The 25,218-nt window shown below is 46.1% G+C and overlaps 4 protein-coding genes and 1 pseudogene across 7 annotated transcripts; 4 read left to right on the forward strand and 1 right to left on the reverse strand.

Annotated features, from left to right (window-relative positions):
- The first annotated feature begins 265 nt into the window (after nt 1–265).
- Nucleotides 266–9,475, forward strand: LOC119230087 (von Willebrand factor A domain-containing protein 1-like; annotated as a pseudogene).
- A 779-nt stretch (nt 9,476–10,254) lies between these two features.
- On the forward strand, nt 10,255–12,470 carry LOC119230123 (olfactory receptor class A-like protein 4). The gene is made up of 4 exons (XM_037491135.2): nt 10,255–10,581; nt 10,786–11,049; nt 11,637–11,882; nt 12,109–12,470. Exons 1-4 carry the CDS (start codon nt 10,306–10,308, stop codon nt 12,319–12,321), a joined length of 999 nt encoding a protein of 332 aa, XP_037347032.1. The 5' UTR covers nt 10,255–10,305; the 3' UTR covers nt 12,322–12,470.
- Nucleotides 12,471–12,976: 506 nt separating this feature from the next.
- LOC119194235 (olfactory receptor class A-like protein 4) lies at nt 12,977–15,159 on the reverse strand. Its single transcript, XM_062564110.1, has one exon. It carries the CDS (start codon nt 14,059–14,061, stop codon nt 13,114–13,116), a length of 948 nt encoding a protein of 315 aa, XP_062420094.1. The 5' UTR covers nt 14,062–15,159; the 3' UTR covers nt 12,977–13,113.
- A 216-nt stretch (nt 15,160–15,375) lies between these two features.
- Nucleotides 15,376–17,266, forward strand: fndc10 (fibronectin type III domain containing 10). The gene has a single exon (XM_037448417.2). It carries the CDS (start codon nt 15,699–15,701, stop codon nt 16,698–16,700), a length of 1,002 nt encoding a protein of 333 aa, XP_037304314.2. The 5' UTR covers nt 15,376–15,698; the 3' UTR covers nt 16,701–17,266.
- A 491-nt stretch (nt 17,267–17,757) lies between these two features.
- ssu72 (SSU72 homolog, RNA polymerase II CTD phosphatase) lies at nt 17,758–22,410 on the forward strand. Of its 4 annotated transcripts, none has more exons than XR_009956824.1 (6): nt 17,758–18,047; nt 18,833–18,976; nt 20,356–20,495; nt 20,687–20,805; nt 21,149–21,309; nt 21,484–22,410. XR_009956824.1 is itself a non-coding variant. In XM_037447796.2 (5 exons), exons 1-5 carry the CDS (start codon nt 17,968–17,970, stop codon nt 21,248–21,250), a joined length of 585 nt encoding a protein of 194 aa, XP_037303693.1. In that variant the 5' UTR covers nt 17,758–17,967; the 3' UTR covers nt 21,251–21,420. The 4 variants fall into 4 exon arrangements, 1 of the variants encoding a protein (XP_037303693.1); XR_009956822.1 differs by having other exon boundaries at nt 21,488–22,409; XR_009956823.1 differs by having other exon boundaries at nt 21,494–22,409.
- Nucleotides 22,411–25,218: the final 2,808 nt, after the last annotated feature.

A 25,218-nucleotide genomic window follows, 5' to 3' on the forward strand; every position in this document is an offset into this window, starting at 1 on the left:
CGTTTTCATCAGACACTGAAGTCTCTTCTCAGGGGTTATTGTGTCGAGCTTAACAGACTGGGAAGAGGGTCTCCCATGGTTGATGTTGGCGGCACGAGAGGTAACCCAGGAGAGCACGGGTTTCTCGCCTAATGATCTGGTCTTTGGACATAGAGTTCGGGGGCCTTTAGCGGTCTTACAGGGGGAGCTGAAATGTCCTGAGTCTCCTGTTAATTTGTTGGACTATGTAAATGGTTTTCGTCGTAGGTTGTTTTTAGCCTGTGAGATGGCGACAGACAACCTTACAAAAGCCCAACAGAAAATGAAGAGTTGGTATGACCGTCGAGCTGAGCCAAGGGTGTTCAGTCCTGGGGATCAGGTATTAGCATTATTACCGATAGCAAATTCTCCGTTCCTTGCAAAATACACAGGTCCTTATAAGATTGTTCGAAAAGTGTCAGACCTCAATTATTTACTTTCTACACCAAATCGTAGGCGTTCCACTCAGCTCTGTCACATAAATCTGTTGAAGTCCTACTACAGCAGGTTTCCAGTCTCTGCGGCAGCAGAGTCTAGTGACCTGGTTATTCCCGTTTCTTTAGCCGCAGTTGTCGGGGCTCCTAGGGCCATTGAGACTCCCTACATGGGGGCAGAAAGTAGTGGTGAGGATGTGGTAGGACCTGATGACTGTGTGCTGAAACCTCTTCTGAGGAACTCTGAGAAACTGGCAGAGTTAAATACATTGTTTGGACATTTGCCAGGGGAGCGTGGATCAGAACTGTCGTCTTTGTTGTCTGATTTCCCTTCTCTATTTTCAGATACACCATCATGTAATCATTTAATTGAGCACGATATAGATGTTGGTGATGCAGAACCATTAAGACAGCGGTTCTATTGGGTATCACAAGACAAACAGCGACACCTAGAGGCAGAGGTGAAGTACCTGTTGGAAAATGGTTTGGCTAAGCCTTCCTATTTAAGTTGGGCTTCACCCTGTATATTGGTCAGTAAACCTGATGGGACCAATAGATTCTGTACCGATTATCGTAAATTGAATAACATCACAAAATCAGATTCTTTTCCACTCCCAAGGGTTGAAGATTGTGTTGATCGGGAAGGATCCGCAAAGTTTGTGAGTAAATTTGACTTATTGAAAGAATATTACCAAGTCCCGTTGTCATCTCGAGCTCAAGAAGTTTCAGCCTTTATAACACCATCTGGGTTATATTCCTAGTCTGTTATGAGTTTCGGTTTACGAAATGCTCCAGCCACATTTCAACGACTTATGAACCGTGTTGTTTCTGGGTTGCAGGGATGCGCTGTGTACCTCGATGATGTGGTTGTGTATAGCGAGGAGTGGTCTGAACATCTGGACCGTATTCGGGCTCTCTTTTCTAGGCTTGTTGATGCTCGCCTCACTGTAAATCTAGCCAAGTGTGAGTTTGCCAAGGCTACAGTTGCATACTTGGGGAAGATCGTAGGGCAGGGGCAAGTGAAGCCGGTCCATGCTAAGTTGGTGGCTATTGATAAGTTTCCTGTCCCTACCAACAAAACAGAGTTGCGGCGGTTTTTGGGTATGGTAGGGTATTACCGCAGCTTTTGTTCAAACTTTTCTACGGTAGTAGCCCCCTTGACTAATCTGTTAAAAGATAATGTGAAGTTTGAATGGACTGTGACCTCTCAAACTGCTTTTGATAATGTCAAGTTGTTGATGACTTCTGCACCAGTTTTGATGGCACCCCGTTTTGATCAGCCTTTCCAGATGCAGGTTGACGCAAGCCATGTGGGGGCTGGTGCGGTGCTCCTGCAGAGTGATGAGCAGGGGGTGGATAGGCCAACATGTTACTTCTCAAGAAAGTTTAATTGTCATCAGTTGAATTATTCGACTATTGAGAAGGAAACATTGGCGTTAATCTGGGGTCTACAGCAGTTTGATGCGTATCTAGCTCGGGGCGCTGTTCCTATCACTGTCTACTCGGATCACAATCCACTGACATTCCTCCACACTTTAAAGAGTCCTAGTCAGCGCCTTATGCGTTGGGCTTTATTTTTGCAGCCATACAATTTGCACATACGGCACATTCGGGGCGTGGACAATGCTTTGCCTTGGCCTCTATCTCTTCCTGTTTCTCCACTCTTCTTCCGTTTAATCTCCTTGTAGGGTGTGGGTTGGTATGGCTCCGAACACAGGCACTCGACACCAGGGTGGTGGGTTACAATATTTTATTATCTTTATTATTTTGCTCCTGCCCGCTGAAACACGTCGCTCGCTCGGTCGGTCTCTCCCCCCGCTCGCTCGCCTTACTGCCTTTTAAGTAGGGAGGAGACGCGCACACACACACACACACATGTCAGTCATCAATCAATTAATCAAATCATTCATCGTTCTCACCTGGCACTGTTCCCCCGAGCCACTCCCCCTCTCTCCCTCCTGCAGCCGAGCTGAAACCACGCCTGCCACCACACTCCTTAAATGTAGCTTTCCAGGTACCGGGATTTGCGGGAGCTCTTGGTATGCGGGAGGGTAGAGTGGTTTTGGGCCTGTGGACAAAAGGGTTCCTGTGTCCAGTCCATGTGAATGGGCTGTCAACATACCGAAACGAAAGTTAAGTGCTCACTTTGAGTTTATAGAAATCATTTTAAAAATTAAGAATGTTTTGTTATTTTGTTCTGTGGGGTTTCGAACACTTTTTTTTGCAGAAGCCTTTAGGGGCCTCTGTCTTAAGGGAGGGGGTGTTACGGACCTGCCGGCTCCTCCTCCTCGTTTTGTCTATTTGCGTCTCCCCTACAGGTGAGCGGAGCACAGGTGTGACTGGTTGCCTATGATTCCTTCCAGGAACACCTGGGATGGCTTGATGTATCCTGGGGGGGTTCAAAAGCTCTGGAGACCTGGTGGAAGGGGGGCTGCCGCTTCTCCTTCTCTCCCGCACCGTTTTGCTGATTTTGTTTCCTTTTACATGACTTTTCATATACCCTGATTTCATACGCTTTCAGTTCCCTTGACTAACACTTATACTGACTTTATTTACTTTACGTTGCTCATTCGTTATCATTAATAAACTGTATTCTTTCAATCAACTCATCCGCGTGGTCTTCCCTCTCTGTTGCATGGCCAGGCACAGGCAGAATGTAACAATACACAAATAAGTTGATGGTTTGCAATATCCATTTTCAAGTGTTTTTCTTTGTGCCGATGCACTCTAAAACTTTCAGGTTTGTAACGCTGGTAAACGATGAAACACCTTTTCAATGTAGCAACAATTAAGGTTCATTTCCACAGGCAGTTTGGTCAAAACAAGTTGACACATGGACAGGGCTGATCATTTTTGTGTGATGGGGCAGTGTTTTATTCCTTTTAATTCATAACTATTTAATTTATAGGTTCACAGCTGGCTAATCTAACCACTATAAAATATAATGGTCTATATATTCTGTCTATAAATATAATCTTGATTCTTGAAGATGTCCGTCAGACAGGCAGAGATCCGTGCTGCCATCTGAGTTTCTGAGTGAGGGAAGGAGACAATTAGTTGGGTGTCATCGGCATAGCTGTGGTAGGAGAAACCATGTGAGCAAAGGACAGAGCCGAGAGAGTCTGTGTAGAGAGAGAAGAGGAGGGGACCCAGGACGGAACCCTGAGGAACTCAGCTGTGCGGCTCCGGCGTCGTCGAGGTGCGCCGAGCTGTGCGGCTCCGGCGTAGTCGTCGTCGGGGTGCGCCGAGCTGTGCGGCTCCGGCGTAGTCGTCGTCGGGGTGGGGGGCGCCGAGCTGTGCGGCTCCGGCGTCGTCGTCGAGGTGGGGGGCGCCGAGCTGTGCGGCTCCGGCGTCGTCGAGGCGGGGGGCTCCGGCCCAACCCCACACCCCCTTCAAGGACCGACTTCCAGGCGGTCCCAAGAGGGTGGGAGGGAGGGGTCATGGTCAGGCGCCGCGGGGCCGGGACCGGGGGCGTGGTTCTCGGGGCTGGAACGGGCGCTGACGGGTTTCTCGGGGCAGGAACGGGCGCTGACGGGGTTCTCGGGGCAGGAACGGGCGCTGACGGGCGTCTCGGGGCCGGAACGGGCGCTGACGGGCGTCTTGGGGCCCATTCGGGCTGGGACTGGCGTCTGGGGGCCGAGTCGGGAGCCAGGACTGGGGGGGTTCGTCGTCTCCTCCCCCCCGGGCTCCCTCTCCTTGGATTGAGGAGCTCCCGGAGCCTGAAGCATTCCTCCTGGTAGCTCCTGGGGCCAACAACGACATTTGTCTTCCATTGAAAAAATGGGCTTCTCAAATCGAGGTAGTCTGGCCCCAGGTCGCTCCAGGAGTCCGCTGGCAAGCCGGTGTTGGTGTTGCGCCGGGCAGCCTGCTGCACGCTGCGTGGACCCCCAAACGCAAGGCGAGTTCCCAAATATCTTTCATTTGGGTAAAACCCTGCTGAGTCCTTTCTTGGTCGCGTCATTCTGTCACGGCGGGTGCTGGTGCAGGCGGAAGCAGGACTCAAATGCAGGTTCTTCCAGAAAACTGTGCTCTTTATTCGAAAACCAGGACAACGTGCACCAACGGAGAGTAACACGGACAATGACGCGACAAGGGACAACAGGCACACAGGGCTTAAATACACAAGGGAGGTGCAGGTGATTGGACACAGGTGGAAGCAATCAGGCAATCACAGGACAGGAAGTGAAGCTCACCCAGAGACACGAGACACAAGAAAGCTACAAAATAAGACAAGCAGACCCAAACCGTGACACTGCTGGCTCCAGTTTCGTTTTCAGCAAACAGTCGACCGCAAGCTCCTCTTCTAACTCTCAGGGGCGGGGAACGGGGGCGGAAATGTTCAGAGATTTAAAATGGTGGAATCGAATTGCGGTCTTTTAAGTGCAACTGAAGTCATAACTTAGTTTGTTAGAATTGATTTGTAATGAACCTGTGAGCAATCCATTGTGAACCTACATTAGGAGCATTGCTCTTAATGTTGACTTTGATGTAGAGGAAGTTGAGATACTAATTAAAAGTATTAGTTAAGTTAGTGATCTCCCTGAATATTTCACACGAGTGTTAAGAGATGGCATTGATTGCCAGCACTGACTGGGGCATCCATGATCTGTATGTTTGGATTACAACACATGTCAATACCACACTCCGTAAACTTCAAGATATTTTTGGTTCGTCTCTGCAGTGAGGCATGTGCAATTAAAACCAAAAACACAACAGATGACATGCTCAAATCTCTCTGTTAAACACAAATACACAATCACGTGTATTCTTTGATGAATGCAAAAGTGGAGCAATGCCTTTACATCTCCATCAACAACTCTTATCCTACCATCTCCCCTCGTCTTTCTGTCTCGGGTCCTACTTTACCCTTCAGCTGCTCCACTTACGCACCTACACATGCCTTATTGCGCTTTTCTCCCTCATTCCTCCCTCCCTGTTTATTTTCCTGCTGTTTTATTTTCTGGCTCTCTATAAAAGTTTAATGATTATGGACAACTGCTGCAATAAAATAATGGGTGTGTTCTGTGGAGGAGCTGCAAATAGTAGATAATAGAAAAGAAAAGTCCAAACCATGTGGTAGAAGGGACACAATAAAGCAGATGTGTACATTAGGGGAGGACAATTAGGAAATTAGTGTTGAATTTATTTGCATATAGGGCACACGTTTCAAAAATCTTGGAAACCCTCAATCTAAATTTTTCTTAGACTGAATGTCAGTTTATGTGTTTTTTAGAGGTGATGATGTAAGCCCAGTGTCTGGTGAACTAAATGGGAACAAAATGTACCAAAGGTGCAGTTCAAAAACAGTTGAGTGAGTCGCAGAATGTATTGGAGAGCTACTTGTGCAGGATGGTGCTTGCAGCTAAAATGGATTCTTGCCACTGAAAATTACTCCACTAAGACACAGATGTGGAAATGGAGCACAATGGCTCCTGAGATTTGATGAAAGTAGAAGATGGGGAAACAGTGTGGGTTTATTCGAGTGAAGAGATCTAATATGTGGGAGGATCTTTTCATTCTTATTCTGCACTGCAATGCTTTTGGTGGCTATTCGTCAGATTGTTTTCAGGATTTCGGTGTTTCAAAATACGACACTTCATATACCTGTTAATGCCTTTCATTATTTATAGTAATTCTTCCCCCAAGGATAGCATTAGCATCTATGACATTAACAAAATAAGCCTAGGCTAAAATCAGTGTTATAAGACTGAGATATTTATTTAGTCATTGTGGCATGATTCATCACTGACGACAGTGGTGTCTTTGGCTGTATGCACCTAATCCAGAAAGTGTGTCACAGCCTTATTCTAAATTCATTCAATTCATTTTTTACTCACAATTATAACGTGATTAAACTCTATTATGAATAAAGGGCACACGTAAATGTTCACAGCCTTTGCTCTACAAAGGCATTTGTTGAAGACTATTTGGCAGTAATTACAGCCTCGGCCTTTTTCAGAATGATGCTACAAGTTTGGCACACTGCGCATTTTCCCTCCTTCTTTTCAGGACCTCTGCAGCTCCATCAGGTTGGATGAAGAGCGTCGGTGCACAGCCATTTTTAGATCTCTTAAATTCTCCTTTTGCTCGACTCTTCCGGCAGTGTAGCCAACTACGAGTTCTCCCGCCTGTTGCTCTTCGCCACCGGGCTGCTGCGGCCCTTTTTGTTGGGCCGCGGCCACGTGAGAGTCGGGCTGCTGCAGGTGGGCACTAACCCTCAACTTGAGTTCGGCCTGGACGCCCACGTCAGTCAGGAGGGTTTGCAGAGAGCTCTGCAGAGTGTCAGCCAGCTGCAAGGACACCCAACACCGAGGCGGCGCTCAGGGTGGCCCAGCGGGTTTTGACAGAGACGGACGAGAGCGTGCCAAAGATACTGCTGTGGCTGACTGATGGTGTGCAGCCTGGAGACGTGGACGAGCCCATGTCTGGGATGAAGGCGCGGGGCGTTTCGGTTTTAGCTGTTTCCACAGTTCACGTCAACTACCGGGTGTTACAGCGCGCAGTGATGCCTCCGCTGCATTCTCACCTCTACTCTGTGGACATAGACAGCATAGACATCATCACAGAGGAGCTGAGAGACGCCATTATTAGTAAGTGTGTGTGTGCGTGTTCAATGTATGAGGCAAAGAAGAAGCTCTAGTTCCATGGAAATTGATTTCTAACTAACAATGATCCGATTTCTATTTATTGTACCTCACTTTGTGTTATCTTTAGAGATCATCCGTGCAGAGCGGCTGCGTGTGGTTCACTTGACTTCCCACAGTGCTGTGCTGCAGTGGTGTCCCGTTCTGAGCGCAGACAGTGGTTTCTATGAGCTCTGGGACAACTCTATGTGGAAAACCGACAGCGGAATCAGACGCATTCTGCCAGGGGACTCTGCCTCGGCCCAGCTGACCGACCTGCAGCCCGACACCACCTACTGCGCCCCGAATCCAACCCTAGGGAGTTTAACACACTCTCCGTTAACTTCACCACACTTCCTGGTGAGAGGATTTAGAAGGGGATTTCCATTTTTCTGATAGATGTAAATCCTAAAATGGAGTCCTTTCAACAGGCTGAGTGTTCGTTAAAGAGGGTTATTGGTGTACATACCATCAGAAACCTTCGTTGAAAAAAGTTACTCGTCTAACATTTTAAGTCTCATTTACTCTACTTATGTGTCAGCACATGCTACATCTACCTCGTGCCAAACGGCAATCTTTTCCCCCCACCCCCCTCTCCCATATCTCCCCTCAGACGCTCTAAGCCCGGCAGTGGTCTCCGTGTCGGACTCAGCCCTCGTCAGATCCGCGTGAGCTGGGGTCCCCTATAGGTGGCTCGAGTCCAGAGATACACGTTGGATTACGGAGCTTTTCCCAGCGGAGACGTCCGCACCCCGACGTTAGCCGGCCAGCAGAACTCCACGATCCTGACGGGCCTGGAGCCGGACACCCAGTACCTGGTCACAGTCAGCGCTCTGCACGTGACCGGAGAGGAAAGAGCCATGACTGTGAGGGCGTGCACGCAAGAGGGTACGTTTTCGGTTCGAGGTTGGTATACCACGATTGTATGTGTGTAGAAATGTGAGTTTTATTGAAAGTTAAACTTTGGAGGGAATTTGTGAATCATTCCCATTAAACCGTTCATTTAAATCCTTCCCTTGCATTCCTCTTGCGTTTGTTATTCATCCCGCCAGCGTCTCTGCCGGCCCTGGCCGACCTTCTGTTGACCCTGTTGGAGCGCCAGGAGATCCAGGTGGCGTGGCAGGCCAGTCGGGACGGTTTGGAAGGCTACTGGCTGAGCTCAGACAGCCTTGAGCCCTCCGTATCCTCCGTCTACCTGCCTCCTGCGTCCGGTTCGACGCGCCTCCCGCGCCGTGCACCAAGCGGTCGAGTGTGTGTGTCCCCGGTGTACAGCTCGGGCCGAGGAGGCGGGTTGTGCTGCACTGCGGGGAGGCACACGGATCGCCTCAGCTGACCGTTATTGTCATCCTTTTTTAAAATTTAATTCCCACATTCACATTCATAAATAGCTCATTGGAGGAAGTGTAATTTTTTCCATTTGTCGGTCTCTTCTGTCGGATAAATTTCAGCCGTAGGGGTTGACGACCGCAGTCTGCAGCAATTCTCATTATTTTTACATGTTCATCATGGAATGAATTATAGTGACGCAAAGGGTTTCGTCACAAAATCCCAGCACTGGGTTTTTACAATGGCTGAGGAAAATGTGACATAATTATAGATTTCCATCATAAATTGGGCAGGAAATCAGCCCCCACGTTTGTTTCCGATCTGTAACTTTTGACATTCAGTCTGAGCGTAAGCTGCTGCAGAGCATTCAACTATCATTTAGCATTATTATAGCCTATGCTTAAAATAAAGTATAAATGCCGAGGCCACACATGAAGATTATGAAATATCAGTATAATTTCGACCAGCTATCAGAGTTTCCACAGTTTAGTTGGATGATGGAGGAGGACGGGTGTCTGGACTCTGGAGCCTGTTTCCAGGGTTTACATTTAAACTGTATCACCTTCTTTTTCTTACTGGCTGTACTGATATGATATCAAAATGACTGTCATCTATAATCACTCCTGATATCAATATGTGTAACGAGTATATATTCTACTATACTAACTATAATTTGAATAGATCTTTGGTCTGAAGTCTGAAAAAAATTGGATGGGCATGAGAAAAGGATGGATTACTTTTACAAGTATTTAAGAGAACATAAATTACAAAACATGGTCAATTCTAAGGCTAAAGCTGTGCAATTAAAAGTGCAAGTGCTCTGATAAACAAACACAAATGACCTGATTGGCACACAGAGGATGATATTATTCCATGTCTTTGGCTCAACAGATCAGAACACATTTGCATCTGCATCCTGTGTCTGTATTTTCTGGGTTTTGTGCAGTGAATATATTGTTCATATTATTGGTTGAATATTTTTATTTTCTTTGCTAGTGAAATAGAAACAGGTTTTCTGTTAAAATGTAATTTAATTTTAGAAGGAGTTACAAAATTCAGATTTGTCCTGTTTAGTATTTGCTTATTCATGATGCCATCTGGTGGTGGAATGCTGTAATCAGAAATTGACGATTGAATAAATGGTAAACTATGTAGCATTGCTCTTTTCCCCTTGACCACACCAAACTGTTCATGAAATATGATCAACCTGCACAGATGAAATGGATTAAAAAAACATCTTTTAGAGGATTTTAAAATGACAAAGAAGTTCAAATGAGTTATTCATACAGGTATATTAAGATAAGTTTGTGTTATAAGAGTTTTTGTTTTCATCAGCCCTTATGTTTAACCTGGTAACGTACAGTAAAAACATAAGTTCCACTATCAGATTTTTAAAAACCCACACAATCCCAAAAACCCATGTACACAATCAAAAAGGCCTCCACTTCAGAGGCTGATCAGAAATAAATAAAGATGCAATGGAAGGACATTCAATTCAGGAATATGCTAATTAATCTCCTGTGGTTCATTAACACGTGCCTCAAGATCCCCATGGCATAAAACATTGTGTTTCTTTTTGGCTTTCTGACAGCCTAACAAGGCTTGTCTCACCAGACCGTAGCACAGCGACACCTATGTTCTCAGTTTTCTGTCCTGATGACACAGGGAGAATAACCTTCTTCCATTGGCTCCAACAGGAGTGTCTCAAGTTGTCTGACTGCACCTGCAAAGATCGAGAAGGACAAAATACCACAGGAGTTAATGCACTGGTGCATACCATGTTGGCAGCATGCAGCAGGACGAAAAACTGAATTACATCCATCTGACCTACATTAAAGTGAGGAGAAAACATGCTTAAAGACTTTACTGCTGTTAAAACCGCGGTTGGTGAGAAAGCGTCTGCAATGGCCGAACACATTGGGGAAGATGGAGAGAGCACGCTCATTGGAATGGGACTTCGTGTCTCTGTGTCCCCCGTGCAAACGGCTTTTTACCTCATCCTGGTGACTCTGGGCATCTTGGGTAATTTCACCGTCGTTGGAGTGATCGGTAAAAGCATAGCAACGGACCATGTTGGGGGACGTAACTCGGACATCATCATCATTAACATGGCACTGTCTAACCTGCTGGTGTCAGTGATGAGGAACATACCGCTTGTCATCTCAGACATTGGACTGGAGGTGAGTGTATTGGTTTTTTTTTAGATTGCCAGCAAAACGTACACTGATTTCTTGAGTGTACGTCTTTGTCATTTGGAAGCCAAACCTACAGCAGCTAAAAAGATTTATTAGACACACAGAGTATTCAGTGAGGGGGAAGAGACCTCTTCCAGGGGGTGAGTGTGAGGATATTTGTTAATACACACCGGTCTCTTTCTTTCACAGCTGTACTCTTCCAAAGAGTGGTGTCAGGTCCTCATGGGTGTCTGGGTGTGGCTGCGATCGGTCAATGTATGGTCCACGCTCTTCCTCAGTGCATTCCACTTGCAGACATTGAGGCGCGTGGCTCCCACTGCGGTGAGCCGTAACGGGCCCCGGAGCCTCCCTAAGACCCTGCTGCTCAGTCTGACCCTCATCTGGCTTCTCAACTTTGTTTATTCCATTCCTGCTCATATCTTTTCCACTAGTGGAGACGTGAACACCACAGAGGTGAGAGCCTGCTGCAGCTGGAGGCGGCATTATCTTACAAGCCTTATTTATAAAATTCATTCTGTGCACCATGTTACTTTGTTTTAGAGTTTTTTCTATTTGAGCCTTGTTTGAGATGAAAAATCCATGCATTCTTAAACCTGCTTTCATTAACTTGTCACAATAAGAAAACAAGAAGAAAATAAGTTTTCTTCCTTTTTTTTAAGTTAACATCATCATAATAAAATTACATTACTGATCCGAGGTAACTTAATTAACTTAACTTAAAATAATGTGCATTACCAAATAATAATGTCAAATTGACCAATACAAATAAAGTAAATTTAGACAATGCCTGTGTAGCATGCTTTTAGAAAAATGGTGGGGGAAAATGTTTCCTTTTATCTAAGGAGGTCAACTTACAAAATCACTGTTCTGTGATTTGATATGAAAAATTCTTGACAAAGTGGTGTGAAAAGTCCTTAAATCCCAATATGGCGTGATAAAGCTGTGTCAGACGTATATTCCCCTTTTGATACAGATATAATTCATCTCCACGGATTGCTCACTAAATGCTTTTTTCTCCCTCTGCTCCTCCCTCATCTCAGACCCTGATGCTGGTGAGCAGCACAACGCGCCCCCTGCTGGGCTGTGTGTGGAACTTCCCCTCCAGCTACAGTGGTCTGGCCTATGCGACCACGTCGATGGTGATCCACGAAACTATTCCCATAGTCCTAATGGCCATTACCAACCTGGGCTCCCTCTACACGCTCTACACCCACAGCAGGGTGCGGAGTACAGCCCAGGATGCACCTGTCATAAAGCGGGTGCCCGCCGAGAGACGAGCAGCCAAGGTGAGGAAGACAAGGGAGGACGGGGAAGACTTTTTGGTCGTGCTCACTGAAGCCATGCTCATCTTGAAGATGGGTAGTGAATAGGGAATGTAAACGTTTCATGAAAAGGAAGACTTGATGAGCTCATTTATGGAGAGTCAGACCTTCAATTGTTTTATATTTTTAATTGAGTCCAAGTGATTACAGTAGTTTCACTTCTCTAATTCATTGTTTTGTGTTTCTCCAGGTGATTCTCACTCTCATAATGCTCTTCATAATATCATGGGGAACTAGCATTATCTCTGTCAACTATTTCAACTACAACAGGGGCTCCTCTGCAGAGTTTCTTCTGATTATTGCTCGTTTTGCCAACATCATCTTCATTGCAATGTCCCCTATTGTTCTGGCATTCGGGCACCGGCGGCTGCGTTCTTTCATCAAGTCGACGCTGTCTCACTGACAGATATCAGCTCACACAATACTACTATTACAATACTATTAGTTACATCACTCTCTGAAAAGTAGGCAACAACGTTATTTCAACCAGACCCCACAACGCAGTATGTCCTGGAGCCAACAATCATCATCTAAACTAATGTGAAGTGAACAAAGTATACATTTTACTGCTATTACTTTTTGCTGCAAGATTTCAGCTAGCGGACTATTGCTAAATGAGGTATCAGTATAATTTGTCTGGGTGTAAATAGACACATAGCTGCCATGTGAATATCACCAGGGTGCAAATAAAACTTATTTCAAGTTTTCTCTTGTTTTTGGGCCAAATTTTAAAAATAATTTAAAAAAATTAGCGTATATTGGAAAGGGTTTTAAACGTTTTAATTCCAGTCTGTAAAGCCTATTGAAACATTGTACCTGATATTGGTTGAAGCCAAAAGAACCATCCGAATGAAAAACACATTGCATTGGAGAACATTTTTAACAATTAAATAAGTTAATTTCTGACTAAGCCATTACTTAACATTTTAGAAATATATAAAATAGCTAAAATATTACCATGTTGTCCGGAGGAAACATACAGTGGTGCATCTGCTTAATGAATAGATAAAAACATCCATATTTTTGATAGACATTTTATTGTTTTTTCAGTACTTATGCATCAATGCAATCACACTTCTGCTTCTGCTTCCATCACTTGTCAGCTTGAGCTTTCCCTTTCACTTGTATGACGATCCTCTCTTCTTGAACAATAAAAACAGATTGTTTCCCCCTCTTTCCTTTAGTCTTTGGGGATTTAACCCGCTGTGTTCTTTTTGCGGCATTTAAGAACTTTAGACCACATCAGGATCATACTTATGATTCTCCTCCTCAGCTTACCGTGTCCCAGGGCCACCACCATAGGGCTGAACCCCACAAACAGCGAGGCGGAGAAGTGGGCCACGGTCAGCAGCCCCTCAGCATGGTCTCCCCCGTTGTGGTTGTAGTACGTCACCGCGACGACTTGTAGCACCCAGCAGACCACAAAGAGCGACGCCAGCGACAAGATCACATGAGCTGCTTTGCGCTCCGTGGACATGTGTTTGTCCAGCTCCTTCTGGTTGTCTCCCGAGTGCGCCGCCGCGGCAACAGCTCGGATGTGCTTTGCCAGGGCGTGCAGCGTGGCCAAGTTGGTGCAAACCATCAGCACCAGCGGCAACGCCTCGTTAAGCGCCAGCGAGGCAGAGGCAAAGGCCGAGCCCTGTTGGTCGGAGGGGAACTCCCAGGCACAGCCCAGGAGCGGCCTGGTGGTGCAGCTGATAACCATCAGCTTCACGGTGGCATTGCCGTGGACGTGGGTGCTGTACACGAGCGCGGGAATTGAGAAGGCCAGGTTGGCCCCCCACACCAGACCCAGGGCGATCCAAACGCGCCGCCTCTCCCGCTCCTGCGTGAGAGGCCCGGAGGCCACGTGCTGTCGCCTCAGGACGGCGCATTGGAAGACGCTGAGTGTCAGGGTCACCCAACAGCCCACGGCCCGCCACCAAACCCACAGCAGCATGAAGATTCGGCACCAGCCCGGAGACAAGGACACGTCCAGGCCCAGGTCCGACACAAAGATGGGCACCGTGCGGAAAAGTGAGGTCAGCAAGTTGGCCAGCGACAGGTGCGCCAAAATAGTGTCGGATGGAGGGAGCCTCCGGGACGGACTCTCATAGGAGGACTGAAACACCTGAGGGTGGGAAGCAAGACAGACTGAGAACATTCCTACAAAAGACGTTCAACTCAACTGACAGACAAAAGTCCCGATGAATTGTCTCACCACATGGATGACTAGGACGTTCCCGAGAATGCCAGAAAAGACAAAGAGCCCAAACAGGATGGCGTCTACAGTGAGGACCTCTGACATGTCACCATCCTTTGCATTGCGACATAACTTGCTCTGTCTTTGTGGCAAACATGCGTGTGAGATTCAGAGTGGCACATCGAGGCTTCACATGAACCACTGCTGCTGCCGATGGTCCTCATGCCGTTTTATATGTGCACGCAAAGACCAACACATGTGCTGTACGTGCAGACGCAGGCATTTTCCCTCAGTTTCTTTACGCATCACTAAACATCTGTAAGTGCAACGCTGTCTCTTGACCCCAATGATCGCATTGCCGCGGACGGGTCGCTGTTTTTCCGTGCTCATAACAGCCTGTTCCAATTAAATTAAAGTGCAACTCTGCTGAGGAAAAACGTGTTGTGACGGTCAATCTGCTCATTTGTCTATATGGTGATAACTCTTTATAATTCTTAGCTTTGCTAAAGAAAAAGAAAGCTGCAGATTACGCAGATTTAACTAATTACTCTGTATGACCTTTGGGAAATAGAGCTCAGTCGGTCCCACAGCGTTTTCTCTAACAAGTCAGCTATTCACGCTCTCCCTTGGTGCTAATTGTTTACTGAGTTGCCAAGTTTCTCTAATGCCATGAGGCAATCATTGCTTTGAAAGCACTGCTTAATTAAATCTTGATCATACATTTTTTTCCATTGTGCGTCAGATTAAACTTGATTTTTTTATTCCACTCATCATTAAAGGGGCTCGTTGCTCATGATGCTTTGAAACAGAGAACATTTGTCAATAACTTCATTCAACAGTGAGTAATTATATAGTTGGTCCTTTTCACCTCAAGACGTCTCTACTGCATGTAAGAACGCTGCGGGACGTACAAAATGACAGCAACACCTGTACTAGACCACATAGAGGGACACCATGAGTATAAAGGTCTGGTGTTTGTCATGTTGTCTGATGCACTGTATCTTTATGAAGGTTTTCACTTCTGTTGAAGCTGTCATAGAGGTGTTTGTGTTATTTGGTGCCAATGGTATTGTTAATATGCGTTTCAAGTGTTTCTGTGTCAACATTCATAGGAATGAAATAACCTAATCTGCTCGGGGGCGAAGGACCTGCGGGTGGGCAGCAGGTGCGGCGATGCGTGTTGCTCTAAAACCTTCCTCCGTCCGGGGACGTTGACACACACACCTGAGGCACTTGTGTGGGATGACAACTCCATCGATGACTACACATTTTTAGCGCACGCGCCCACGCGCTCCCGAGCGTCGAAGCATCGGAGGCTTTTACGTCGAGCCGGGCAGGACGCAGCGGGTCTGAGCCGGGGTCCTCTCAACACCGATACCGGGGAAAGGGATTTTTTTTTAAATAAATGCACGTGAGTCGAAATCCAAAATCGCAACCTCTGCACGACAAGACGCCCGCGTGACCGTGTGCTGTCTCTGTCGCAGACGCACAGCGGCTCCTCGAGCCGCGCTGTTTCACTCGGATTTCGTCGAGCTGATCTAGATGGCGGGCATCGACCCCGCCTGATCCACTGTGAGAGGAAATAATTACACTGGGACATGAAAAGCCAACAGCGAACATCACTGCTGGCCGTTTCGGCACTACTGCTGTGCACACTACACCGCAGCTCTGCATCATCATCAGCATCATCAGCAACAACACACCCTTCAGAGTCTAGTGGCAGGAATCGTTTGGGGACCCAAAACTGGCTCAAGCAGACTATCGGCAGTTCGAATTACGGCTTCCGACGCTACAAAAGCAGTACATCGTCGAAGCTAAAAGAGGAAACCGGTCCGGCGAAGGGCTCATCTTTCAACGCAAGTGATGGTGCTACCACGGGATCTGAAAGGTCTGACGGGGCGCCAACCTGGAGCCCGGAGGAAGGGTCGTCGCCGCTGTGCGCCTACCGGGTGATCGAGGGGGGAGTCGGGGAGCAGCTGTGTTTCAGACACACGCTGTTCGGGTTCAGGTGTCACAAGGGGGAGTGCAGCACAGTGGCGTCTGCGGGGAATCTGGAGGCGAATATTCTCGTCAACGGCAGCGTGCTGTTGCGGTGGACCCGCGAGGAAGACCCCGCAAACACCGGCCGGGACAGAGACACGAAACCAGCTGCGGATGGTCGGGCGGGCGGCGGGGACCCGGGGACGGAAACCCTGCGGTCAAACCCCCTTCTCAGCGACCGACGGCGCAAGCGGGGTGGCTACGAGCTGAACTGCTGGTGGAACGGGAGCTACACCCAGTTTGAGTGCGCCGGGGTCCACCTGGGCTCCGGCTGCAGGGACTTCCTCCTGACTGAGCTGCACGAGAACATCCCCTACCGCATCTGCCTGCGCCCCCTGGGCCGCTGGGATGCAGACGGACAGCGAGGCGGCCGGCGGGACTGCGTGGAGTTCACCCTGCCGCCGTCCGGCATGCAGGACATCGTGATCGCCATGACGGCGGTCGGCGGGGCTATTTGCGTGATGCTGGTCATCATCTGCTTGCTTGTGGCGTACATCACAGAAAACATCATGAGCCCCGCGACACAGCACACGTACTACCAGACTCACTCGCGTCACTGACGCTGACGTCACCGTTAAGCAACACATCCACGACGACATTATTCTGATCTCAATGTCTTATTGTGAGGGTTTTCAATCAGCCACCTACTGAAATTCGCATACTGTTGTGACTAAATTAAAGCACAAACTACTGTGGCTCTGCAGATCACATTCCTTGTCAACCTCTGCACTAAACCAAAAGTACTGATAACCTGTATTTAATAATATACAGTTTACTGTTTTTGTTCAAATTTTTCTGTGACTGAGTCCATCAATCTGTAAGCTGACAGCAATACAATTAATTACATGATTATTTTAGTGCATCACAAACAGATGTTTTTGCCTATGACATGGCAGACGTGTGCTGTCTTTGCTGTGACACAGGGGAATATTTATTTCTTATCTACTTGACTAAACCATTCCATCATCTATTGTGGCTTTTAGGTCCGACTACAGTATGTATTTGTACTATTTTGTGAAGGGCAATACAATCTGTGTATCTCCACTGTGCCAAACATCTTGAGTTAAAATTACTCTATGTTCCTGCTGCCCGTAAATAAAAGTACCATAAGGTCATTTGTAACAGCTGTCCTTGTTTGTCTCCTTGTGAGTGAGACCATGTCTTACATTCTTGGACAATTGTCAAGGATCAACAACAGACAAGAATTCAAAATATATTCAAACACAAACCCGTATTAGAGTGGTCTGATGCAAGTCAGTCACTACGAGGTCTATGCGTTTGGTTGAACTAAAGAATGCATCTTGATCATACATACAATAATTAATTAATTAATTGCATGAATGCAGGGGTAGTAATGTCAAAGTCAGATGTAGATTATATCATTTGAAAAGTGAGAAAACAAATGTATAAAGGTACTAGTACGAACTAAAGAAGAAAAAGTCAACATGTAGTATATATATATATATATATACATTTCACTCGTTTGTTTGTCGCTCAGTTATTCTGGGGAATCATGTCCCGCTGTATTTTACCATTCACTTCATTTTAATAATATATTGACGTCACGAACAGGAAACCCCGCCCTCAAATGACATCACATGATAAAACCGCACTACACCACCATGTCGCCGCCATTTTAACTTCCTGCATCAAAGGAAGACGCGCAAATCGTACAGCACCCGTACTCGAAAACGTTTCGTCGTTATTTAGTGTATCAAAGGGGGTTTGTCTTTGGTTATTGTTTTCTCTTTCAGGGATCGAACCGACTAACGTTACACCGGTAGAGCCTCAGACCGCTCGTATCGGGTAGTCAGCCGGAGGGTCGCTATGCCGAGCCACCCGCTGCGTGTAGCGGTTGTGTGCTCGAGCAACCAGAACCGCAGTATGGAAGCGCACAGTATCCTCAGGTAAAGATGAGCCGCCGAGAGTAAACACCAAAGGGGGAAGAACAAAAGAGAAAAAAAACGCCATCAAGGGGAGCCGGTTCGTGTCGTGTTGATCCGTTTCCCGAGCGAGTCGAGAGTGAAGCCGACACGGCGACGCTCCGTCGGGCCTCGACCGCAATTGACAAATAGGACTCGCTCCTTTCGCGCGTCACTGTGGGGCTGCTGCCTTCTTTAAGACGCGTCTTTCTAGATGGGTCAATGGTCGCCTGGACAAAATATTCACACAGGATAAGTTTTGTTTCTGTCTTCTCCCACAAGTTGAGTAGAGCGCCCTCTTTAGGGAACATTCCGGAAGGGAGCAACTGCAACTTGTGCAACACCGGGTGGTTTCCCAGCTTCTCATTCACGCGCCGTCTTAGAAAGGTTGCGTAGATCTATTCGTTTTTTTGCTGGTTTGAGACTCAACCATTTCACCCTTGATCTCGCTCTCTACGGTCTTTATTTTAAGGGGGGTAAAAAACTTGTTCCCTGCGTGAGATGTTTTTTTTAAAGTAAATATCGCATGTAGTTAAATGCCTATTGGACTTTTCGCCTGCCATCATTAGTTAATTCAACCTCTGACAAAAAACGCTCCATGTTACATATTCAATTGCGTGTTCGTTTTGAGAAAGTAATTTGAGAAGCTGTCGAATTGTTTTGTTTTAACGTACCACAGACTGAAATTTGCTGATCATATTTTTTGTCTCTAATGTTTTATTCCACATGCGGTTTAATATTTATTGTCTTGTCCTTTTTCATCTTTGCAGCAAACGTGGATTTGATGTGCGTTCATTTGGGACAGGCTCTCATGTGAAGCTACCTGGTCCTGCCCCGGATAAACCAAATGTGTATGACTTCAAAACGACATATGTACAGATGTACAACGACTTGGTCCGCAAGGACAAGGAACTGTATCCCCTTCTCACTCACATTTCCACACACACGCACGTTTATAGTGTATTCTGGGACAGACATGGCCCATGTTCCGGCACGTGTCGTTGATTAGATATTAGGGTGACGGCGTTTGAACGACACAGCAGGCGGGGACTGCAACAATGAGTAAATCAGGTGCAGGGATTTTTAAATGTGTGATTTATGCTGTATTAAACCTGTGGTATACAGGGATGCACACTGCAATACAAGAGCACCTTAAGGGTTTTTGTGTTACCACCGTTTTTCCTTGCAGGTTTCCCTGCGTTTTCCCTGTTGACCTTTCCCCATGGTTCCATTTTAGAATTTTACTCTTGAGTAACACTGGATTGCTAGACAAAAAATGACTGTCTTTATTAATCATTGTTGAACTGAAATACTGGTCCATCAGTAATTCATTCTGTAGAACTGAAACATGGAAAATATACAGAAATCTAACCACGAGAGAAATCTCTTATCAAAGAAAAACAGTGGTCACAAGTAGACGACAGACTGAAACCGGCTTTTAACCAACGAGCTGTAAGAAGCCTGTAAACTATTGCCGCTCAAGACGTAAACATGGGAACACTGAGTGACCTCAGCTGCACTTTCTTGCCCAAGTTGTCTCAGAAACTCGTCAAACTTGGCTTCTGAGAAGGTAATCTGCAGTAGTCTTGTTAAATGGGCTTTTGGGGAAAATCTAGGTTTAAAAGTATCAGGGCTGTGTTTCTTTAAAGTTTTATCTGTTCATTACTGTATTTCAGGTGTAATTCTTCCCAGCCCACGGTAGGTTGTCTAATGAATTGTAAACTCACTGCTCTGTGAATTGGAATGTATTAATAGATGTACATGATACCTATATGTCACTATTAATGTGAAATTTCTTTTTTTTGTATTGCAACTTTGCATGGATTTCTTAAATATAGTCCACTATTCTAGACGATTCACCGTGGTGCTTGGGTCTTTTTTAATTATACATTTGCCAGTGTCTTGGTCATTTAGTGACAGCAAATAATTTTAGATATATGATGCAATATTTGACAAAATATACCATCTGTATTAAGTGAAACAGATTCAGTTTGCTGTTCAGTATAGAAATGGTGGTTTGAGAACATTAAATTCGAGCATTTAACTTGCATTACCACAAGTGCTGAAGGGCCAATGCAGTAGTTTTTACAGACACCACTAGAGGATGCTGCAGTTCCTCCAATTAGAATACGTTCTGATACCATCACGTGACAAAATAGGCTTTCTCATTCAGACAAAATTATTTCATCTTTTTTTTTCTTTGAGAGAATTCTCTAATAGTGCTGTGACTTGATGTGTTGTGTGAGGTGTTCCCCTCGCTGCTGCTTTGTTCCTTGACCACCTCACTCCTCAGATACACACAGAACGGCATCCTGCACATGCTGGACCGCAACAAGCGGATCAAGTCAAAGCCGGAGCGCTTTCAGAGCTGCAAGGACAAGTTTGACCTGGTCATCACCTGTGAAGAGAGAGTCTATGACCAAGTGCTGGAGGGTGAGGCTTCTCAAAAGAAATGTTAAATCACCAAATGAATACAGTTGGTAATTCAGAGCCTCTTGCTATTACTGATACGATACTGGATACTATCACATTTACGTCACACAATTATTTGTATACAGACCCAAGTTTCTACTCTGAGCGCTTCTGATTGTGTGGCACGCACTGTTTTATTCATTGCTTCCCAGATCTGAACTCAAGAGAGCAGGAGACTCTACAGTCCGTGCACGTCATTAATGTAGACATTCAGGATAACCACGAGGAAGCCACGCTGGGCGCCTTCCTCATCTGTGAGCTGTGTCAATGTGTGAGTGTCTGCTGCTGGGATTCTTTGACACAGGCAGAGTACAACAAAACCATTGTGTTACCAAAGTTATTCATCACATTGTGGTTAGAACAATGAGAAAAAATATGCATTCAAATTTAGTTATGAAAGCAATAGGAATAAAATGCTCTTTAATTAGATGTTACTTGGAAGTAGACTTTACAATTTACAGTAAAGTGGTAAGATAATGCATAAACGCTACCAAAGCCACTATACAGTGCTGTATATTCAAAACATGGTGTGTAGATTGATTTCCCTTCATCCGCACAAATGAGTTGGGTGCGTTCAGGTTGTTTTTAACGTGTTCCTCCTTTGCCCCCTGCAGATCCAGCACACGGAGGACATGGAGGATGAAATGGATGAGCTCATACAGGAGTTTGAGGAGAAGAGCAACAGGCCGTTTCTTCACACTGTCTGTTTCTACTGATACAAGATAGTGTTATTGCAATGAACAGACTGGGATCACAAGCAATCAAACTGTAGTTTACACACACACACACACACACACACACACACACACACACACACACACACACACACACACACACACACACACACACACACACACACACACACACACACACACACACACACACACACACACACACACACACACACACACACACACACACACACACACACACACACACACACACACACACACACACACACACACACACACTTAACTCCTTGACCATCTACAGGAAAGTACATACATGTTGTTTGCCTACACAGCCACACTTGCGCAGACACAGCTTTGGGTTAGGACCTAACAATGGCTGCTGCTGGGCCTACTGACATGTTTCCTCTGCAGAGGACAGACTCGCTGCTCTCTGCCTTTATTTCAGCCCATCAAGGTCAGCCCAAGGTCCTCCCTCCATCCATCTCAGTTCAGTACAATCACTCAACCATGTCTCCTCTGGGAGAGCCCCAACACCCCTGATCCAACAACTGCTTTACCGGTCACTCTTTGTTTTGTTAAGTACAGTCTATTAATGCTGATTTTATTTTTCTCCACCTGATATTATAATTGTAATTCATTTAAGCATATAAGTCAGGCTTTTCTTCTTGACTTGGGACAGTGAAAGTGTGTTTCTTGGGTTCAGCAGGGAAATTAATTTAACTGAAAGTGTTTTTGTGCAACCATGTGTTGTAGATTAGTTTGGTTAAAGTGGGTGGGCTGATAATGAATTATCTAACCTAGACTTATCTAAGTCTCTCCACCAAATGTGTTTCCAATATCTGCACATTCATATTTAAACTCAGATATGCTGTTTTTCAAAGCATAGTTTTCCTTTTGTAAATGTTTAAGAATTCAAGCATTGTAATTATTTGCAAACTGCGAGCTCCGCTCAGAGTGCCTGATTTTTCTGTATGTACATATGACTAAAGAAACCTCTCTTAAAAAAAAAAAAAAAAAAAACCTGTCACGACTCTTTGGGATGTTTACCTGCAGCTTAAGCTTGTGGTGCTATAAAAAAAAGGTTACCATGGCAACTCGATTCATTCATTACGAGCACACCACCACCGCCACCACACACTCACATCCATTACACGTTACCTGTGATTGGTTACACCCTTGCCCCCCGTCACGTGTCTCTTGACCACTTTCCGTCCGAATTCCCGCAACATTCATGAGCTCTGATCGTGCGTGCAGCCTCGCGATGTGTGTGTCACCAGGCGCACGTTCCTGCGACTTCAGGGTTTTGGGATTTGGGTCTTAAACCCATAACCCGTCAAACTCGAGTGGCCAGCTGATACAAACGCTGTTGCTCCTTCGTTGTGAAAACTATCAGTAAGGATATTTCCCAGTGAGCATTTTTTGGTTGAATAGACGTTGCAAAATGGTTTAAGTGAAAGTTGTTTCAACGTGGTCCGTGTAGGGTCCGTGTACCTTTTGATCGTCCCTTTTACCGTAAAAACCAGAAAACCAAAACACTCGTTTCTCGTTTTTCGTAATCCAAAACGGTAAAACGGAAGTCGGCGGCCGTTTTCTCATTTTTCGTTTAGAACCAAAAAACGAGACCAACTTACAACTTTTCACTCCGTTTATCCCTTTTGTGTGCTTTTCCATAAAACGAATATACGAAGCGTAGCCGCTAAACCGGAAGCACGTAGATTTTCACAGTAAAAACCAACGCAATGGAACGTGTGTATGCTAGAAATCCGTCTGCGATGCCAGCGGTTACTATGGTAACATGAGGAGAAAAGTTCATTAATGGAGATAAATATATAATCCTGGTCCGACGGGATCTGTGCAACAGTAGTTGACTACACTCGTTGCTCTTGGCTCTGATATTTATGTTCCAAGCATTGTGTCGCTTCAGTGACCGCAGAGAGACACGTTAGTTCAATGAGACGCAGAGTAAACGGGTTCACATCTCCAACAGTATGTGGCAGAATACGTGTATTTAAACCATATATTTATCTAGGTCACATATGTCGAACTCGCGGCCCGCCGCCGGTGTCCGGCTGCACGTCCAGTGCGGCCCGCCGCCGGTGTCCGGCTGCACGTCCAGTGCGGTCCGCCACCGGAGTGCGTGCGTCCGTACAGTTCGCCCCCCACCGTTCGCGCCGATCGTCAGTGGCCCGCGTGCGGTGGAACTGTATCTGGCCCGAACCTGAAATTAGTTTAACACTCATGATCTAGGTTATTAAAGATGTTTTTGATGCTGTTTATTTCATGTGATTTTTAGGGTTATTTTGATTCATCTTGTTATATTTATATCATGAAAGAGGGAACGTGTGTTGTTTATTAAGCAATAAATAATGACAGTTATGGTCAGGGTTAGACTAGAGAAGTCTGGATCATTAATTCTCGTTTGTTTATTACACCTCCATCCATAATTGAATGGTTAGGCCCTAGAGGTCAAAGGGCCCAGATGATAAGAAGTGTTGGTCAAATGTGTGATCTAAGGAAAATGACTCTAGAATATTTTACATTTTTCTCTCTAGACAAGAACAATAAAGAGATTAATTCACTTCTACCATGTCACTTAATGTGACCTGTGCAGCTGTGGACAGATACTCGTTTTTCGTTTCTAATCCAAAACGGTAAAACGGAAGTCGGCGGCCGTTTTCTCGTTTTTCGTTTAGAACCAAAAACGAGAAAACGGAAGTGAGCAGTCGTTTTCTCGTTCTTCGTTTAGAACCAAAAAACGAGACCAACTGACAACTTTTCACTCCGTTTGTCCCTTTTGTGTGTTTTTCCATAAAACGAATATACAAGGCGTAGCCGCTAAACCGGAAGCACGTAGATTTTCACAGTAATAATCAACGCAATGGAACGTGTGTATGCTAGAAATCCGTCTGCGATGCCAGCGGTTACTATGGTAACATGAGGAGAAAAGTTCATTAATGGAGATCAGGGCTGGACTGGTAATCGGGCATACCAGGCAAATGCCCGGTGGCCGACGCACTTGGGGGCCGGTCGATAGGCCTATAAAAACATTTTATTTAAAAAAAAAAATCTTTTGCTTTCGACCGGCCCATAAAGCAGGGACAGCGGCCCATTGGTTAATTTTCCATACTGACACTGGGCCGGCTCAATTATCTCTTAGCAGGCTCCACCCCTCCCTCTCCGTGTGTCAGTCAGATGCATTCAGTGACTTCGAGCTAGAAAGAAATGTGTGGATTAAGATGGAGAAACAAAAACGTAAGAGCAAGGGGGGTGCGGAGAAATTGCGGGCCAAAAAAATATCTAGAGGTAGATGCCTCAATATATTCAAAAATAACCGACGTGTTTAGTGCTGTAGCTTCAGTTTCCAAAACTACTACAGAACCTGACGACATGTTGCAGAAACAGCAGGTGAACATAGCACATGGAGGAGGAGAGGTGACTAGCCATAGCGATAGCGGTGCTTGCGGCTCGCAGTAGGGTTGCCAACTCTCCCAACCCCAAATCAGGGACACTTTCGCGGCCTGACGGGGGGAGGGGGGGTACAAGCGGTCGGGCTTGCACAACCTCACATGCTCCGCTCTGGCCACCCGGCACCCGCGCGCACACTTATCTGATGCGCCACAACTTCACAACAACCGGGAGTTTTTCGCGCGTCATTGACTTAGCAGGCTGTGATTGGTAATCGGTCCTGGAGCTGTCCCGGCCGGGACAAATCAAAATTGCCCATTATTCGGGATGTCCCGGGTAATACGGGACGGTTGGCATACCTAGCTCGCAGGCAGCAGAGGAGAAGGTGCAGCAGAGGAGAAGGTGCAGCAGGTGTCTGAGTGTGACAGTGAAGTCCAGGAGGGACAGGGTGAGCAGGAGAGTGTCATTGAAACAGTGAGCAAGCAGGTAGCTACATGAACAGGGAGGGAGTGTTAATCGGGGCGGTGCATGAGGATAGTGTGTGTGGCTGGGCTGGGCCACAACGAAGATGATGACGATTTAACAGT

This window comes from Pungitius pungitius, chromosome 8 (assembly GCF_949316345.1).
Source record: "Pungitius pungitius chromosome 8, fPunPun2.1, whole genome shotgun sequence".
Taxonomy (NCBI): domain Eukaryota; kingdom Metazoa; phylum Chordata; class Actinopteri; order Perciformes; family Gasterosteidae; genus Pungitius; species Pungitius pungitius.

Excerpts from the sequence above, each read along its gene's own strand:
- LOC119230123 (XM_037491135.2), top strand. The coding sequence starts at position 10,306 with ATGGCCGAACACATTGGGGAAGATGGAGAGAGCACGCTCATTGGAATG. Across the intron at positions 10,582-10,785 it reads TCTCAGACATTGGACTGGAG|CTGTACTCTTCCAAAGAGTG; the intron begins GTGAGTGTATTG and ends TTTCTTTCACAG. Across the intron at positions 11,883-12,108 it reads CCGAGAGACGAGCAGCCAAG|GTGATTCTCACTCTCATAAT; the intron begins GTGAGGAAGACA and ends GTGTTTCTCCAG.
- LOC119194235 (XM_062564110.1), bottom strand. The coding sequence starts at position 14,061 with ATGTTCTCAGTCTGTCTTGCTTCCCACCCTCAGGTGTTTCAGTCCTCC.
- fndc10 (XM_037448417.2), top strand. The coding sequence starts at position 15,699 with ATGAAAAGCCAACAGCGAACATCACTGCTGGCCGTTTCGGCACTACTG.
- ssu72 (XM_037447796.2), top strand. The coding sequence starts at position 17,968 with ATGCCGAGCCACCCGCTGCGTGTAGCGGTTGTGTGCTCGAGCAACCAG. Across the intron at positions 18,977-20,355 it reads GTCCGCAAGGACAAGGAACT|ATACACACAGAACGGCATCC; the intron begins GTATCCCCTTCT and ends CTCACTCCTCAG. Across the intron at positions 20,496-20,686 it reads CTATGACCAAGTGCTGGAGG|ATCTGAACTCAAGAGAGCAG; the intron begins GTGAGGCTTCTC and ends ATTGCTTCCCAG.